Source organism: Nomascus leucogenys, chromosome 13 (assembly GCF_006542625.1).
Source record: "Nomascus leucogenys isolate Asia chromosome 13, Asia_NLE_v1, whole genome shotgun sequence".
Lineage (NCBI taxonomy): Eukaryota > Metazoa > Chordata > Mammalia > Primates > Hylobatidae > Nomascus > Nomascus leucogenys.
This window is the reverse complement of record NC_044393.1, coordinates 87,843,609-87,862,510: the sequence shown is the minus strand read 5'-3', so window position 1 is coordinate 87,862,510 and position 18,902 is coordinate 87,843,609. Positions and strand designations below refer to the sequence as shown.

The 18,902-nt window shown below is 42.4% G+C and overlaps 1 protein-coding gene and 1 long non-coding RNA gene across 3 annotated transcripts in view; both read left to right on the top strand.

The window, feature by feature from the left end:
• KIAA1549 (KIAA1549 ortholog) overlaps positions 1-12,851 on the top strand; it is a 150,293-nt gene extending 137,442 nt beyond the window's left edge. The window contains exons 18-20 of one of the 2 annotated variants that reach the window (XM_030826082.1): positions 5,067-5,224; positions 9,301-9,446; positions 11,499-12,851. In XM_030826082.1, the coding sequence (XP_030681942.1) occupies positions 5,067-5,224; positions 9,301-9,446; positions 11,499-11,705 (511 nt within the window). In that variant the 3' untranslated portion in view covers positions 11,706-12,851. Of the gene's footprint in view, positions 1-5,066; positions 5,225-9,300; positions 9,447-11,450 lie in introns of both variants that reach the window. The other variant, XM_030826081.1, reaches the window with a different exon arrangement.
• Positions 12,852-15,351: 2,500 nt separating this feature from the next.
• On the top strand, positions 15,352-18,226 carry LOC101178736. The gene is made up of 2 exons (XR_004033018.1): positions 15,352-15,889; positions 15,951-18,226. It is a non-coding gene; the product is annotated as an uncharacterized LOC101178736 (long non-coding RNA).
• Positions 18,227-18,902: the final 676 nt, after the last annotated feature.

Below are 18,902 nucleotides of genomic sequence, written 5' to 3'. Positions count from 1 at the left end.
CAGTACACTGAAGAAATCAAAATGGAAATCAAAACATCCTAAAATGAATAATAATGAAAATATAACATGTCAAATGCTGTGAGGTGCAGCTATAGCAGTGTTTAGGGGGGAAGTGTTGCCTTAAATGCATATATTGGAAAGAAAAGTGGTTGAAAAATCAGTGATCTAAGCATTGACCTCAAGATGTAAAAAAAGATGATCCAATTAAACGTAAAGGAAGTAGATGGAAGGAAATATTAAAAATAATAATATAAATTAATGAAATAGAAAATAAATACCACATTGAGAGGATCAATAAAACCAAAAGGTAGTTCTCTGAAAACTAATAAAATTGATAGACTCGCACAAGCTTGATCAAATAATCTGTGCAACAAATTATCAATAAGAAGAATGAAAAGGATGCATTAATCCAGATCTTACAGACATTAAAAAGGAGATGTTATGAACTCATTTTTGTTAATAAATTTGGGGCTGGATGCAGTGGTGCATGGTTGTAATCCCAGCTACTCTGGAGGCTGAGATGGGAGGATTGCTTAAGCTCAGGCGTTTGAAACTACCCCGGGCAACATAGTGAGACCCTGTCTCAAAAAATTTTTTTTTCTGTAATGGAAAAATTCCTAGAAAGAGAAAACTTGAATAGTCATGTAACTATGTTTAAAGTGGAAATCATAATTACAGTTCTGCCCACAAACAAAACTCCAGGCCCAGGGGGCTTCAGCAGTGAATTCTGCCAAACACTGAAGGAGGGAAAGATACCGGTATTATACAGACTCTTCTAAAAAGTAGAAAAAGAGCACTTCTCAGTTCATTTTATGAAGCCAACATCATCTTGATACGAGGGACAAGGGCAAGAAGGACAAGGACATTGCAGGAAAAGAAATTGAGGGCCAGTTTCTCATGAACATAGATATGAAAAAATTGAAACTAAATATCAGTGAGCATAACCAGCAGTAGACACAAAAGAATCTCATATTACAACCACATTGGATTTCTTTCCAGCAGTGTAAGGATGATTTAGCATTAAAAAACCAAGCAGTGTAAGTTACCACTTTAAGGAGAATAAAGGAGGAAAATCTTGTCATTTCAATAGATACAGCAGGTGGTAAAATTCAACATCCCATCATGGTAAAAATCTTAGCAAACAAAGAATAGAAGTGAACTTCTCAATTCTGATAAAAGGTATCTTGGCAAATATTACTCAATGGTGAAATGTTAAAAAGGCTTCCCTCTGAGAGCTGGAACAAGACAGAGATGCCTGCTCACATGACCTCTATTCAAAATTGCTCTGTAACAAGGCAAGAAAAACACAAAAAGAGTAAAGAATTCAAAGAAAGGAGTAATACTGTTATTATTCACAGATGATGTAATTGTGTAGTAGCAAATCCTAAAATGTCAACACACAAATTGTTAGAATTTAGGGAATTTAGCAAAATTACTAAATAGCAAGCCAACTAAATTTCAAAGTAACTGGATATATAAAATCAGTATACAAAAATCTGTTTTATTTCTGCATATAAGCAACAAACAGAAAAGAAAAAATTTTCAAAGATGTCATTTAAAATAACACTTAGAAATATAAAACACCTCAGAATAAATCTAACCAAAGACTTTTAAGCCCTCTAAAGAAAAATGTTCACAGATTGGACAACTCAATATTTTAAAAATGTCATTTCTCTCCATGTGATTTGTAGATTCAATGCAATCCCATTCAAAATCCCAGTAATTCCTTTTTAATATGTGGAAACTGACAGATGGATGTTAAAATTTATCTGGAAATGCAAAGGGCCAAGGATAGCCCAGACACTTTGAGAAAGAAGAAGGAGGTGTTAGGACCATTCTAAATATTGTACATTACTGTCAAGTGATTAAGATGGTGCAGCATTGCTATGAGGCTAGAGAAATAGACCAGTCGACCAGCTATGTGTGGACACTGGTTTATTACAAAGCTGGCATTGCAGTAAAACAGAGTGAATCTCAGAAACCAAACCCAGCCATCCCTTCAGTGACCAGGAGTCACACCCAAATAGGAATGTTATATGCTTCCTACTTACTTTTTCTATTTTTTTTTAAACCATCATCATTTTCAGAGGGGTTTGCTTTGCTTTTCTCCAGCCTTCCTCCCCTACCACACAGCTTTGTGATCCAAAAGCAGCAAAGGTAAAACTGGCGAGGTGAGCTTAGGTGATACAGGGCAGAAGTTAGAGATGGGGGACCATGACTGGTCCAGTTACCCAGTTTAGTCCCATTATTAATAGCTTTCACCCTCAAAAGTGTTGTGGTGTGGATGATAAATTGTATAATCACCCACTTTAAAGGATTTTAGAGTGTTGGATTGCAAACCGTGTTAAGAATAGAGGGATGGAAATATTGGCAAGAGGTGGGGGAAAGTAGGGAGAATTAAGTCAATGGCAACAGCTAGTTTGTGGGTGGATGGTCCAGACATCGTGGTTAGGTGAGGTGTGGGCTCCAGTTTACAGTTCTTGAAGGAGGAGCATGCTTCATGGAAAGCTCTTAGATCTATAAAGTCAGGGATGTCACACGTCCCTCTCTTAGGCCAATCTAAAACAACAGCAGTTATTTAAAGAGAGTTACATAGGTAGCCTGGGTTTCAGTTTATGAGATATACTCTAGAAACAACACTGGAGAATAAGTGCAAGTCAGCCTACATTCTCACCAAACTGGTTACATCTGTGAACTACCGGTTCAGTGTCATTTGCAAAGAACCGTAGCAGACTATTATCTTTTTTTTCTTGAATTTCTTCAGAAGAGTGGTTCTCAAGGTGAGGTTCTCAGACTCCTAGGGGGTGCTTGAGACCCTTTTGGGGGTGGGGGGCGGTCTGCGAGATCAAAACAACTTTCATAATATTACTTAGATGTAATTTTCCTTTTTTCCATTGTATTGACATTTGTACAGAAGTGCAAAAGCAATGGTGGATGAAACTGCTCGTCGTCGTCTTCTTCTTTTTTTTTTTTTTTTTTTTTTTTTTTTGAGACGGAGTCTCGCTCCGTCACCCAGGCTGGAGTGCCTTGGCCTTGGCATGATTTCGGCTTACCGCAACCTCCACCTCCCAGGTTCAAGATATTCTCATGCCTCAGCCTCCCGAGTATCTGGATTACTTGTGCGTGCCACCATGCCCGGCTAATTTTTGTATTTTTAGTAGAGATGGGGTTTCACCATGTTGGCCAGGCTGGTCTTGAACTCATGACCTCAGGTGATCTGCCTGCCTTGGCCTCCCAAAGTGCTGGGATTACAGGCATGAGCCACCGCACCCGGCCAAAACTGCTAGTCTTTAGCATGCATCCAGGCAGTGCCACCAAATTGTATGAGTAGTCATCATATTCTTTACTGTCCTGTAATCACAGTTTTAAAAATGTGATTTATTAATTAAAAATTTATATTAGCATGTCCTTGGTGAGGTAGTCAAAATCATAAATCTTATTAAACCTAGACCTTTAAGTCTTTAGTAGTCTCTGTGACAAAAGAGGAAATACATAGAAAGCATTTCTGTGGAATATGGAATTTTGAAGAAAAGCCCTTGCTCCCATTGTTTGAGTGGAGACTGAACTGAACCAACTGCTTTGAACTGTGTTTGTTCAAGCTTTTTACTTGAACAAACAGCAGGCAGAAGTGGTTATTCAGACTCGGGTGTTTGGCAGACACTGTCTTGAAAATGAATGAAGTGAGCCTGTCACTTCAAGAAAAACAATGCCAGTATTTGTTGCTAATGATAAAATGAGCTTTCAAGAGAAAATCTGAGTTTTGGGAACTTGTCTGCCTGTCACTGTGAACTTGACAACTTCCTAGCACCGAAAGACTTTTCTGGATGAGTTTGATGATGAGATTAATGAATGGGATTTTTCAATACTGCAAAATGAGAGGTAACAATATCGAGAAGGTTTGCATAACTCAGTGAACTATGTTCCAAATGACAGATGTCATAAATCAGCCATGAGTTAGAGATCCCTTCCAAGTGCGAGATGGAGCTATGGGTTTTAGCATAACAGAGTCTGAAAAGTTCACCAATATCATTTCAGATTCCATATTGCAACTGACCCCTGAGGAATTACCACTTGTGGAATTTTTGTGTGGTAGCAAGAAGAATGCCTGCAATATTTTTTTAAGATTATCTGAAAAGGCTATTAAAATACTCCTTCCTTTTCCAACTATGTATTCTCTGAAGCCAGATTTTCTTCCTAACATCCAGCAACTGACAGGATGCAAACTCTATGAGAATCCTTCTGTTAAGGATATTTGAACAATACAGCGCTACTCTTCTCACTACTTTTTTTTGAGGGAGGATTGATGAATAGTTAATTTCATGAAAATATTATGTTAATATATGTTTAATTGTTATTTGTAAATAAATTTTTAAAATAAATACTTACATTTTTTTCCATTTTAATTTCCAATCTGGTAAATAGCGATACAATCCACAGAAACAAAAGCTCTTGGGAGTCCTCAATAATTTTTATGAGTCAAAAGAGGTCTGGAGATAAAAAAAAGTTTGCGATCCACTGCTTTAGAACACTGGTTTTCAGCCTTGATGGACAGCAGGATCGTCTGTAATTTTAAAAGTTACCACTGTGGAGCTTGCAGTGAGCCGAGATCGCGCCACTGCACTCCAGCCTGGGGGACAGAGCGAGACTCTGTCTCAAAAAAAAAAATTAACCGCTGTGTTGGTCTCATCCCTAGTGTTTCTGTTTCAATTCATCTGGGGTGCAGTGTGAGCATTGTAATTTTTTCAGGCCCCCCAGGTGATGCGGATGTGTAGCCAGGGGTAGGAAGCACAGGACTAGGCAGATGCTGGAGATGAGCAGGCCCTGGCTTTGTCAGCATCAACTATATTGCAGGCACTGTTCTTAGTGCTGGAGGTAGGGCAGTGAACAAATAGAAAAGTCCCTTCCCTCAGGGAGCAGGAGAAACATCTCGTCCCTGTCCAGGAGAGGAGATGGCTAAGCAGGTAGACAAATAAGTGTTACCTTCTGTAAGGTTGGGGGTGGACCTCATGGAATACCAAGGCCAGGGTGCAATGGAGTCCTGATGTGCTGGTTTGCTTTGCCTTCAGACCAGGTTTTGGCCCCGGTTTGCTGCAGTCTTCAGAGCTGGTGCCCCCTGACCCCCAGCAGCCACAGGCCTCCGCCGAAGCCCCATTTGCTGCCAGAGGGATCTACTCGGAGGAGATGCCGTCGGTGGCCCGGCCTCGACCTGTCGGGGGTACCACAGGTATATGTGGCTGTTTAGCTTCCATTTCTGAGCTATGGGACATTTACTTTTTGGCTAAATTGAAAGAAACTTTATTTTAGGCGTCTCAGTGTCAGTGTGCAGTGGCCTCTGCCGCTGTTCAGGGCTGTTTCCCCTCAGATCCTGACTGAGATGGAGGTGGAGAGAGAGGAGAGAGAGAGGCCGAGCTCCCAAAGCTGCTGTCTGCTGATTGGCTCTGGAGCCAGGCCCTTCATGTGAAGTTCACGGCACGCTTCCTCCAGGAAAAATGTTTCCAAATCCTCACTGTAAATGGAAAGATCTAGGTCTGAGCACTTTGGATGGCATGAAAACAAGAGTTAGTTTCCAAGAAGGTGCTTTTTTCAGCTTGTAATGAACAACTCTCAAAGTCTGGGTGACAGAGCAAAACTCTATCTCAAAACAAAACAACAGCAAGTAGTTTAAGCCAATTCCAAATTTGCAATAATTGGTGGATATTTTTTCATTATGGTTTTTCTAGGAAATTATTTTGCGTTGTCTATTACTCAGCAAAAAAATAATGTATCCTGGAATCTTATAGGTTTTCCTGAACTTTACAGGTGCTTTGCTTTGCAGTGAGTCTTGATTCCCCTGCTAATTTTAGATATTTGAACCTCCCTACATGGCATGCATACTAAGCAAAATTCAGATGTATTAATTTTTAGTTTAAAATCTGAACGAATATAGAAATTATACATGTTTGATAACATTCAAAAGGATTATTTTTAAATTTCTATTAGATGAAATTATGTAAAAACGTATAATGGAAAATGTTAAGATCTATTAGAAGGATTACCTTTTTAACTATAGAAAATTACGAAGCATGTATTTGTCTGAAAATTGCCAATTATTTTCAAAAAAAGAAAATAGTACCTAGGAGAAATTTACAGCACCTCACGATCAAGAAGTATTTTAATTGTAGAAGATACCTCATATAAATTAAGTGGACCAACCTGAAAAGATCAGTGGGAGGAGGAAAAAGGTCCAGTTTTTAAATTATTTTAAAATTGCAAATTAACACCATAATGCACCATTTCAATCGTGAAATTATTTTTATAATAATGTGGTATGGTAAAGTTAGCATCCAGTTTCTTCATCTGTATGTACTGGGAATATTCGTACTTACCTCCTTGGTTGTTTAGCTGATAAAACAAGATGACAGAAGTACCCAAAATAGTGCCTAGCATAGCATAAACTTTCAATCAATATTAGCTGCCATGACTATTGTCACTATTATTTTCAGTGGTGGCATAAATTATTAAATTTTTGGAAGGCAGTTTGGCAGTAGGACTTACAGAGCCTTTGATTTGGTAATTCCAGTTCTGGAAATCCAGGCTCACTCTCCTAAAATCCAAAATATTGGGGGAAAAAGACATAGGCCAAGATATTTATCACAGCATTATTTGCATAATAGCAAAGCATTGTTAGTTTCCCCAGATACTCAGTAGTAAGGGAATCCTTGAGTAAATCCTGCAGCTACTTAAGATGAAGAGGTCATAAAAAGCCAGAAAAGGGGGATTTGAGATTTACCAGTTGCCTCCTATGTGTTTGACGCTTGATCTGTTTTATGTCTTTTAATCCTTGAAATAACCCTCTGAGGTAGATTTTTTTTTTTTTTTTTGAGACGGAGTTTTTGCTCTGTCGCCCAGGCTGGAGTGCAGTGGCACGATCTCGGCGCACTGCAACCTCCACCTCCCGCGTTCAAGCGATTCTCCTGCTTCAACCTCCCAAGTAGCTGAGATTAGGATCACAGGCGCCCACCACTGCGTCCAGCTAATTTTTGTATTTTTGGTAGAGACGGGTTTCGCCATGTTGGCCAGGCTGGTCGTGAACTCCTGACCTCAGGCGATCCCGCCCGCCTCAGCCTCCCAAAGTGCTAGGATTACAGGCGTTAGCCATTGCACCTGGCTGAGGTAGATTTTTTATTCCTGCTGGAGAGGTAAGGAATCAAGGCTCAGTGGTAGCCATAGCCCATTGCTCAGGGTCACATGGCTTGTTGATGCAAACCCCGGCTTGCTGGGCTCAATGCTGACTCATGGGGGAAGCCTGTGCAGTATGTTAAGTGAACAGCACAGGATACAAAATCCTACCGAATGATGATTTCAGCTACTGGAGTGGCTTTACACAGAAGGTGTGCTTTTCTCCCTGTGCAGTTGGTTGAGCCTTTGGAAATAGGGAACACTGCGCTGCTCTTGTAGCATTTTGCAAGATTTGCTCAAACAACATCTGTTGGGCAAGGAGTGTCAGTTGTCCTGATCATTTTAATACCATTAGGATTTTTCAGTAACTGACCCAGTGCTCCAGTAGAGTGCATTGCCCTGCCCAGAGCCAGGACAGCTTCTCCTGATTTTTAGTTATCATTAAATATCCAAATAAAACCATTGAGGAGTTCTTTTTTTTTTAATGTGGTTGATTAATTGAGGTTGTTGGTCAGGTACAGTAGCTCACAGCTATAATCCCATCATGTTGGGAGGCCAAAGTGGGAGGATCACTTGAGGCTAGGAAGAGTTCAAGACCAGCCTGGCCAACATAGTGAGACCCCATCTCTTAAAATAAAGAATTGAGAGAACTGAGGTTGTTAATTAGACAACTAGAGTAGGAATAGACTTAAAGGTGGAGGAGGTGCCTCCTTTAGCTGTGGACGCTTGGAGCCTTTGTGGTTCCAGTCTGAGCATCACTGGTGAATTTGATGAAATTTCCAAATTTGGAAATAAGTATTCTATTTCACGGTTTTTAAGGATCACTTTTTTCACCCTTAATTTGCAGTATAGGTGTATTTCCATATGACAGAAGTTGATGAGGGAGAAAAACATTGTGTATTACCTGGCTTCCATAGCCACAGGAGGCTGTAGATGTCTGGGTATAGGAGGGTAATTAGCTCTAGAGAGTCCTCTGGCTCTGCCATCAGCTCATGGCACCAGTGAGGCTGGGGGAGTGGTTTTAATTGTGTTGTGGCTACATTACAGACACAATATGAGTTATAATGAAAATATACTTTAATATGCTGAATTTAAATAGATACATCTCCTGCCTTTTAAGGAAAAAAAATAAGCATATTGTATATCCAGCTCCTTGTGAATCTCGAAGCCACAAGCAAGAAAGAGCCAGGCTTCAGCTTCGTGGTGGCTCCCAAACCTTTCACCCCTTTCTTAATAAATGAGCTGCTCCTTGTTGGTAACTGCCACAGAGATGAATGGAAGTACCTTCTGTGGTACCGTTTATCCCCAGTCCTAATGGCTAGCCACGAAAATAAGGGCATCACTGTCAGCCTCTGAATTAAAAGAAAATCAGAGTCCAGGAACCAAGAAGCTCATGGTCTGTTGCTCTTAGGAAATGCCATTTCTGGAGATAGAACTGGTACCAAGTCATGATCCCTTGTCCTTAAGGAGTGCAGTGGTCAGAGCTGACAGTGTCTTCTGACAGGGTGTTTCGGAGGGAATACACCATGACTAGACATGGGGAACCCTTGGGGAAACAGTTGCATCAGGAGTGGGATAGTGGTTCCACTGGGGCTGTTGTGCTCACAGGGAGGAGGGGTCACCCTCACGCAGTGCTTCAGGAGAGGAGCCCGTGGGCTTTCTGATGGGCTGGTAGGAAGTACGCAGGAAAGAGGAGTGGGGCATAGGGTATAGGTTTTTAGATCTGAGCAAGTAGGGCTGCACAGCCCTGGGTGGAAATGGGGAGGGTGAAATGGGGGACAGACTTAGGCTTAGGGTTGAATGACATGGAGTCAAGAATTCTGTTTCAGACTTTTTTGCATAGGGATTTTCTTCTTTTATTTGTTTATTTTTATTGCTTGGTCCACGGTGCTTCGTGGTACATTTCCCTACCGCTTCGTGGTACATTTCCCTACCGCTTCGTGGTGCATTTCCCTACCTATGGGACCCTCAGGAAATGCTGACCGTATGGCAGTTGAGGTGAGATTTCTGGAGATAGAACTGGTACCAAGTCCTGATCCCTTGTCCTTAAGGAAGGTAGTGGTCAGAGCTGACAGTGTCTTCCTCGGCAGCCATACTCTCCTATATCATGTTGACCAGGCCACTCCACCGTGTTCCTTCTAGGCTCCCAGATCCAGCACTTGACACAGGTGGGGATTGCCAGCAGAATCGGAGCTCAGCCGGTGGAAATCCCGTCAAGCAGAGGCAGCCAGTATGGGGGGCCAGGCTGGCCTTCGTACGGGGAGGACGAAGCGGGACGAAGAGAGGCCGTGAGTATCTTCTGTTCGGGTCATCATTTAAAATTTAGACATAGGCCAGGTGCAGTGGCTCACACCTGTAATCCCAGCACTTTGGGAGGCCGAGGCGGGTGGATCACGAGGTCAGGAATTCGAGACCAGCCTGGCCGACATAGTGAAACCCCATCTCTACTAAAAATACAAAAAAAAATTAGCCGGGCGTGGTGGCGGGTGCTGGTAGTCCCAGCTACTTGGGAGGCTGAGGCAAGAGAATTGCTTGAACCTGGGAGGTGGAGGTTGCAGTGAGCCGAGATTGTGCCACTGCACTCCAGCCTGGGTGACAGAGTGAGACTCTGTCTCAAAAAAAAAAAAAATAGACATAATCCCTCAATTTAGCAGCTTCTGCTTTGGGGGGGGTCCCTTTTTAAAACCTACATTTAAAAAAGTTTTAATCTCTCTCACGTTTTCCCGCCTTGCTTGTGTTTTGGCTTACAGTTTTTAGCATCTAGCTTTTAGGAAGTACATAATTTTTCTTGAGGCAGAGTTCAAGCTTTCAGTAGTAAATTTGAATCTATAGGTGACACCTCTGGAGTTCTTGTTTGGTGGGATTGCTGTATAAATATTCATGCTCTTCCACAGCATTTGTGTTTCATTGTGGGTTTGTTAACGTCATTTGTATTATGACCATGCTTAGGTAATTTTGTAATAAGCACACAGTTGGGGACATTTTAAGGCACAGGTTTTCTTTTTGAGACTTCTGTTCACTCACTCAATATGAGCATCGGTAATTCCTACAAGTGCTTTCATTTGCTTAAGAACTGTATATCCTGGGGGGATAAATTAGTGAAGTTTGAAAATACCACCCAGAATATTACTTTTTGTTTTCTCCTTATCGTTATGCTACTGCGCCTGTTGCATTTCTGTGCCTTCCCAACAGACACACTCAATTCCTTTCATGGCTGGATACTCTTACCTAGTGAAAGGACATTAACTTTAGAATAAGGCGCTTCCCTAAAAGAGACGTTGTTATACTTAGAGTCTCATGTATCTGCTTTAAGTTTGCTGCCATTTCTCTTTTTTTGCCTTCATTTTGCCTAGCCTTAGCTTCATGAGGTGTTTGGGGTTCGTTTTGGTGTTTTGTTTTTTTGAAAAAATGGAGACGAGGTCTCACTATGTTGGCAAGGCTGGTCTTGAACTCCTGGCCTCAAGCAATCCTCTCTCCTTGGCTTCCCAAAGGATTGGGGTTATAAGTATGAGCCACCATGCCTGGCATGGGGTGTTAAGGTTTTCCTGTCACATCCACTTTGGAGCACTGTTCGGTCACTGTTTGGAGAAGTGAAACGTAGAAAGAACCTAGAGCTGGAATGCCATGTTTGGCTCACGAATAACTTGGCCCTAGCATGTTTTTTAGTACGCAGATTTAAGTACTCTTACATGTAAAGGCAAAGAGACATTTTTTTTCCACTGGGGGGAGGAAACATGAAAAAAAATCTGAAAAGTGTAATAATTCTTGTGAAACTACTGCCAAGTTAATCTCTATGCTGCAGATATCAGCAAAACTATTTTACGCTTTAGTGCAGATAAGTTTTTAAAGACAAGGCTCTGCAGAGCCCTCAGTAGACACACACAGAGATAGGAGACAGACGGCAGCTAGATAAGGCGGAAGATGGTTGCGTGGGCTCCAGTCCAGGGCAGAGGCAGCTGTTCCCCTTGTCAGCCTTGTGTGGATCCGCTTAACCTCCTTCAGCTCTCAGATATCACCCGACCTTTCACCTCATGAGGCACTCCAGCCTCCCTCCCTTCTGTTCTCTCCAGCCTCCCTCCCTTCTGTTCTCTCCAGCCTCCTTCCCTTCTGTTCTCTCCAGCCCCCTGGTGTCTTCACCCCTCACCTGCGGCATAGGCAGCAGGGCCCTGTTGGAGGGCTGAGTTGGTGGATGGACATGGGCAGTCCTGGGAACCTTCCTAAAGCCAGTTTGCATTTGATGTTTCGGCTTATTCTTCCGTAGGAAGTACAGTGACGTTTGCCATGTTTTTCAGACACACATGCTCCGACATCAAGAGTATTCTTCTTCACCGCTATTTCAGGTGCCAAGGACTTCAGGCAGGGAGCCCTCAGCTCCTTCCGGGAACCTCCCCCACCGGGGACTGCAGGGCCCTGGGCTAGGTTACCCCACCAGCTCCACGGAAGACCTCCAGCCCGGCCACTCCTCAGCCTCTCTCATCAAAGCGATCCGCGAGGAGCTCCTCCGGCTCTCCCAGAAACAGAGCACCGTGCAGAACTTCCACAGCTGATCGGCCTCGCCTCGCAGATTTGCCAAGTATCCGCTTCCTGTGGAAGCAAGACCAAAAGGAAATCAACTGAGTGGGTGTTTGGAAGAGGAAGGAGCAACTCCTGGGCAGCCTGCCCAAGGGAGGGAACAAGTTGCAATTTAGAAGATGCCATACGTCGTGTGACAGCTCATGAGCCTTTCACTGGGCTGGCAATTGTCTGACCACTTGGGTTCAGTTGAAATATATGTATTTTGGCCAAAAGCCAGCAGCACTTCACAAAAACAAAACACAAACCTAAGCTAACAAAATGACTGCATTCGTCTCTTTTTTAAAGGCAGAGATTAAACTGTATAGACAGCATAGGGATGAAAGGAACCAAGCGTTTCCATGGGATTGAGACTGGTATGTGTACGATGAACCTGCTGCTTTGTTTTCTGAGAAGAGGTTTGAAGACATTTTATTAACAGCTCGATTTTTCTCTTTTACTCCATAGGAACTTATTTTAATAGTAACATTAACAACAAGAATACTAAGACTGTTCGGGAATTTTAAAAAGCTACTAGTGAGAAACCAAATGATAGGTTGTAGAGCCTGATGACTCCAAACGAAGCCATCACCCGCATTCTTCCTCCTTCTTCTGGTGCTACAGCTCCAAGGGCCCTTCACCTTCATGTCTGAAATGCAACTTTGGCTTTTTCAGTGGAAGAATATGTTGAAGGTTTCATTTTGTTCTAGAAAAAAAAAAAAAATCCCTCCCAAAGTGGGGCAAAAAGCTTTATATTTATTTGATTATCCAAAATACAGATCAAAGTTTAGATCTACGTTCTTCATTGTATTTGCTGTTTCTTAATTGGGCACACACAACTCCTGGTCACATCCCAGTTCAGCACCGATTGCTAAGGCCGATCCTGTAGAATGAGGCTTTCAAGAGGTCCTAACTGATCCTTTCTTCCACTTTGCTGTTGATTTGTTCACAAATTATGTCTAAATGAGAAATCTTCTGTAAGCAAAAGTTATTTAATAATTCCCAGCACCACCAAATTGTTATACATACATCCCTACCAGTCACATTCCCTGTGTTCAGAGCCTGGAAATGAAATTGAGTTCAGTTCACCCTCTCTGTAATGAATCAAGAAATGTAAAAGAGCTTTGAGACCACAAGGGAAAGGAGAGAGTTGCTTCTCATTTCTGATTTTATTGTGCTATTATTCTGTCGAGTGGCTATTAAAATTGTCTTATGCTCTTTGGGCTAAGAGGGGATCATCTCGCTTAAGATTTACTCCTGATGTAAACATTTCCCCCACTTTCCAAATAATGGTAAAGAAAACAGTGGCAAGGGCTGTTCTGTTTTCTGGTACCTGAGTGAAACTCAGAAGAAAAGCAGGCTTAGCTAAGAGATTTTCACTATTAACTTGTTTTTATTAGATCAATGAAGACAGTCATGCATTGCTTAATGATCGGGATGCGTTCTGAGAAATGTGTCATTAGGCTTTTTTGTTGCTGTGCCAACATCCTAGATTGTATTTACACAACCTACATGGTATATAGCCTACTACACACTTGGGCTGTGTGGCATGGCCTATTCCTCTTAGGCTACAAGCCTGTACAGCATGTTACTGTATTGAACACAATGGTAAATATTTGTGTATCTAAACATATCTAAACATAGAAAAGGTATGGTAAAAATACAATTTTATAATCTTATGGGACTACCATCAATATGTAGACCGTCATTGACCAAAACATCCTGATGTGTGCATGACTGTACTTTTCATTAAATAACAGATAAGGGGCTATAGAATTTGGGGCTCTGACTTATCAAAACCTGTGTATCTGTGTCAAGTTTTAAGACCCTTGAAACAGCTAAAACAGGTTTCCAAAGTGTAATCACTGGATTTCAAAACCATGTTTCAGCCATTCATTAATGAAGCCTGTGGTACAGATTTAGAGTCTTACAATACGAGGAAAGTTGGTTCTGGGAAGTTAAGATGTAGCCAATTTTCATCTGGACACCTCTGAAAGAGAAGGAGTGCAGGAGAGTAAGTCTCTCAAGGACTTTAAATAAAGGACCAGCAGCGTCTTATCAGGCGATCCTCAGAGGCTCCAAGGAGCTTTGGAGAGAATTCCCCCTTCTGGGCTTGATGTCTTGGTTTTGGTTTAATACCCGACTGTCCCCAGACTGAACGATTCTCTTTGTATGTCACTCAAAAATACCAGGTTTCCTGAATATCTTATTAAGAATTTCAGATATCCAAGCAGAATTTTATTATGGACACCTTGTAATGAATTCAAATCGTGTGACAGCAAATGGGATAAATGGCCCCTTCTCTCCCAGTTCTGCTCGGGGCCATACGGGCTTGCACATAGAGTGTGCTAAAAATGGTGACCTCCTTTGAGCGTTGCAGAAAGAGGGTTCTGTTTCAAATTGGGCTGACTGTAAAAGCATTTTGATGTCTTTCAAACTACCATAAAGGGATTTTAAGTGTATTTTTATTCTTAGAAACAATACACCTTTAAACAGATGTCAAGACCAAAGATGACATATAGTAAACAGCTGGTGGTTATGGTGTGGTGTGAGCAGGCCCCCGGATCACCAGCCCTCTGTTGGTGGTCATAAAGCACACGCAGTTTGTACTTGCTTCCTCTCGACGCCTGCCACAACAGTTTTACCAGTCACCAAACTCAGAACAAACTAGCTGTGTGAGCAGCACCGTACCCTAGCGGTCTTCAGACATTCAGTTCATGTCATCCACTGAAAGGAAGGGTCCTCGCATTGACAGCGTGTGGCTTTGGAGTCCGTTTATGGAAGCACTCTACAATGAACAGTTGAATTTTATGTCTATTCTTTTTTCCTATTTTGAAAGTTCTAGTGGTAACACAAGCTGTAAATTTGAGTCAGAATGTTTGGAGAAATGATTTTTTTTTTTCAGAGTCTACTTTGTCACTCACTGACTGTGTCTGGTTCCTTCTCTGAACTTCATTCTCCCCATCAGCCAAACAAGAACAGACCTCCCCCGCCACCTCCCAGGCTCCCTAGTTGTGAGAATCAGATGTGATCATGTGTGCAGATGTCCCGTGAGGAGGGAGCATAAAGCACTGTGAAAATGTAGCATGCTGTCTATATGGACGCCCTAGGATGAGCGATGTGAAACGCTGAGCTCCTGCGGTGAATGGGTTCACACATGGGTAATGAGCAAAACTGAAAGCTCGGTGTGACTAAGTTTCCTCACTCCCATTTTGCTTTAAATTCACTTCCTTCACCAATTTTCCGATTGCGTTTATTAAGCATCTTTCTGCTCCCGACTTTCTGGTGTCTCTGGCACCAAATAAGCCAGCAGACATGAGCCTTGCCTTCTGAGAATTTAGAATCTAAGATAGCATGAGTGGGTATAGAAGATGGAAGATACCGATAAATAACATGGTTTAAGCATCAATAAGATTCATTCGAAGAGATCAGGCGCAGTGGCTCACGCCTGTAACCCCAGCACTTTGGGAGGCCAAGGCAGGTGGATCACTTGAGATCAAGAGTTTAAAACCAGCCTGGGCAACGTGGCAAAACCCCGTCTCTAAAAAAAAATACAAAAATTAGCCAGGTGTGGTGACGCATGCCTGTAGTCCCAGCTGAGGCACGATAATTGCTTGAACCCAGGGGACGGAGGTTGCAGTGAGCTGAGATTGCACCACTGTACTCCAACCTGGGCAACAGAGCAAGACTGTCTCAAAAGGAAAAAAATTCATTCAAAAGACATAAATGCATTAGGCACCCGGAAGAAGTTGCGGAAGTTGCGTGTTTGGAAATGCAATATCTTGGGGAGACGTCAACTTCTGAAGTGACTTTGAAGGCAGGGCAGCTACCCAGGCAAATGGCGTGGAAGGAAGAGCTGAGAGTGGGCCTGGGAAAGGCTATAGGGAAGGAGTGAAGCTGTCACTGAAAATGATCTTGACCCGCTTTAGTATGGGGACAGAATCCCCAACTGCACTATTGAGGGAGTTTTAGAAGAGAAGGAAGAGGTGCTGGAAGGATGCTTTTGCAGTCATACAGCAAGGAAATGACCAGGGCTGTGAAGATCTACAGAGGAAGTGCTCCAGTGTGGGGGAGGCAAGGGAAGAGGACGAAAATGATGAGAATGACACTGAGGTCATTATTTAGAGCAGATCTCAAGCAGCCGTTTGGCCATGCCAAATCCTTTGTGGAGCATGGTGGGTTTATCTGTCTGTCTGTCTGTCTATCTATCTATCTATCTATCTATCTATCTATCTATCTATCTATCTATCTATCTATATTGAGCTTCTTTACTGCCACCTACACGTTTTTCTCCAAATTTTATTAATTTCATAGTGTTTTAATTTGGGTGGCAGATGACTTTTAAGCAGTGGGTGTTTGCCGGCCAGATCTTTCCTGGCATGCGGACTGTGAGGCAAAGCACAGGTGAAGGTAGGCGCTAAAGGCTTTGGGCTAAAACCAGCAAGCAGTTCTGTGCTATAGGAGTCTCTCGTTTCCCGTGGACAGGTTCAGCGTTCCTTCATTTGCACAACTTCTTTCTGAGTGTTCCAGTGACCAAGCCAGTCATTCGGACACTGATTTGCAGTGCATTGGCAGTAATTCACAAATTAGTTATTACATAAGTCTCTCTCATCCCTTTCACACTAGATTCTCAGACATGAATGAATTTGTCGTTTGGAAGGAAAGCTGGGTAAGGTTTTGGGCACAGGGGTAGGAGGACTCCAGTCTTAACTCCCACGCTAACTTGAGCTCAAGTGGAGTTTTCACCATGGTCATTTCTACCTCTGGAGCAAGGTTCTAGCGCCAGTACTAGAGCCTGCTCATCCACATTTGCCCTGGACAGGAGCAGGAGGAAGTCCACTTCTGTACCAGCAGACAGAGCATGTGAACACAAGACACATTTCTATGGCATAGTCAACTGAACTTCATTTTTACATTTAATCTAACATGTTAACACGTTCTAACAGGGTTTCTATGAGCAGCTGCTGTAACATACTCATAAAATATGATAGACTTAACACTTGTTACCTAATGAACAAGGAGTGTGTGCATTTCAGGTTTCTTTTGATATTCTTGGAGGTGATTGTCAGTGTTTAAATAGGACTACTTTCTCCACTGTGAAGATGACTTGGAAATTGCAACATCATGGTACATTGCTAAGTCCATGCTTGTGTGTGTGACAGTAGACTTGATAATTGATCTTAAAACACAGCAGCATTGAAATTTAGGAAAAGAATATTAAATGCCTTTGGAAACATGAAACAAACTTAGGAGCCAGTAAGAAAGTGACAGAAGCAATGAATGTCTTAATGCAGTATAGTTAAAATGGCTTCCCACAGGGTAGATACTTATCCGGGATCCTTACTTTTCCTTCTTCCTCCAGGTTTTTCAGGGGTCACTTCACATTTCTAAAGAAAGAGTGAATAGGCTGGGCATGGTGGCTCAAGCCTCTAATCTCAGCGCTTTGGGAGGCTGAGGCAGGAGGATCGCTTGAGGCAGAAGTTTGAGACCAGCTTGGGCAACATAACGAGACCCCGTCTCTACAAAAAAAATGTAAAAATTAGCTGAGCATGGTGGCATGTGCCAGTAGTCCCAGCTACTCAGAAGGCTAAGACTGGAGGATTGCTTGAGCCAATGAGTTGGAGGCTGCAGTGAGCTATGATCACGCCACTGCACTCCAGCCTGGGCTGCAGGGTGAGGTCCTGTCTCTGAAAAAAAAAAAAAAAAGTGAATAGGTAAAAGGGACAGAGGTGAAATTTTGAGTGACTTGAGTCTCTTGCAGTCCCTGATTACACAGAACCTTTCTGAGCTACTTGGAGCATCACGAATAGTCTTTCTTGTACTTACCAGATTTCAAGTATTCATAACTTGACTCCCTAAGTGTACAAGTTGGGAATAGTACAGGGCCAAGTTCAAGTCACATACCCTGTACTGTTCCTTCTGCAAATGTGGGGAAAGAAGAGGGAGATAGTAGAGGAATTGAGGCTCCGCCCATTCATTCAGTTGCTCTAAGCACCAGAGGACTTGTTTCAGAAAAGGGGAGTAGGAACGCCCTCGACTTTGCCCTCCTCCAGAGCATCTCTGGGACGCAGGGAGCCTGGCTAGCGTTAACAGGAAAGATTGCTCGGCAGAGCTGCCCTGGGGTACTGACTTGTCTCTCCCTCCTTTGTCAAGGTCCATGTTTTTCTGGCTCTTCCTGCACACTCATCCCTAGATTATGAGCGTTAATGTACGAAATGTGCAGAGCAAATTGAGGCCACCTGTGGCATCAATACTGCAACTTAAACTTGACAATCATGGTTTGCTGGTCTCAAATAGGCACTGAAATCTCAGTATGGGTATATGATTTAATAATCGGCCCCTCCCTTCTATTTGTCGGTTTTATGTTTCTATCCTTCAATAGCTGCACTGTTTTCTAATGTGCTGTAGAGTTTTTGAAATAATTTATGCAAGTATTTGGTTTCCATATTTACAATTTATACAGCTTTCCTAGCATTTTAAATGGAAATGTCAATAAATGCTATGAATTGGTGTCGAAGTGATATTTTCTGTTGATTGCCTTTGCAACATGATAGTTTTCTCGTTTGTAAAACATGAAACATTGGATAAGATGATCTTTCTGTTCTCTAATTTTGCGTCTCTGGTGAGAACACCTAGTACTTTTGTTACTGGTGGAGGGTGTCCAGGTTCTTGGCGTCTTGAACAAAGAGTTGGACAAAACACACAAAGCAAGGGAAGAATGAAGAAATTTATTGAAAATGAAAATACTCTCCACAGTGTGGGAGCGGGCCTGAGCATAGGGGCTCAAGGGCCCGGTTACAGAATTTGTGGGGGTTTAAATACCCTCTAGGGGTTTCCATTGGTTACTTGGTGTATGCCCTATGTAAATGAAGAGGATTAAGTAAAGTCACACAGTCATTTACTTGGCATACACCCTATGGAGAGGATGTTTTCTGTCATAGCTGAACTGTGGCACGGCCTTATGTCCCCTACTCCAGACCCCATTTTCCTGCCTCACTTTCATTGTCCAAGAAATTAAGTTGAAGGTGCTCTATTCAGTGAATAGAATTCGCAGACTTGTTTTCACTCCTTTTTGCCTGTGCCAATCCTTTCTACTCAGTGTCGTTTGACTGCTACCCACTTAGCAAATGGATGAATCCACTAAGAACAAATTCAGTTTGGAATTAAAAGATTAATGCCTCACAATTGAGAAA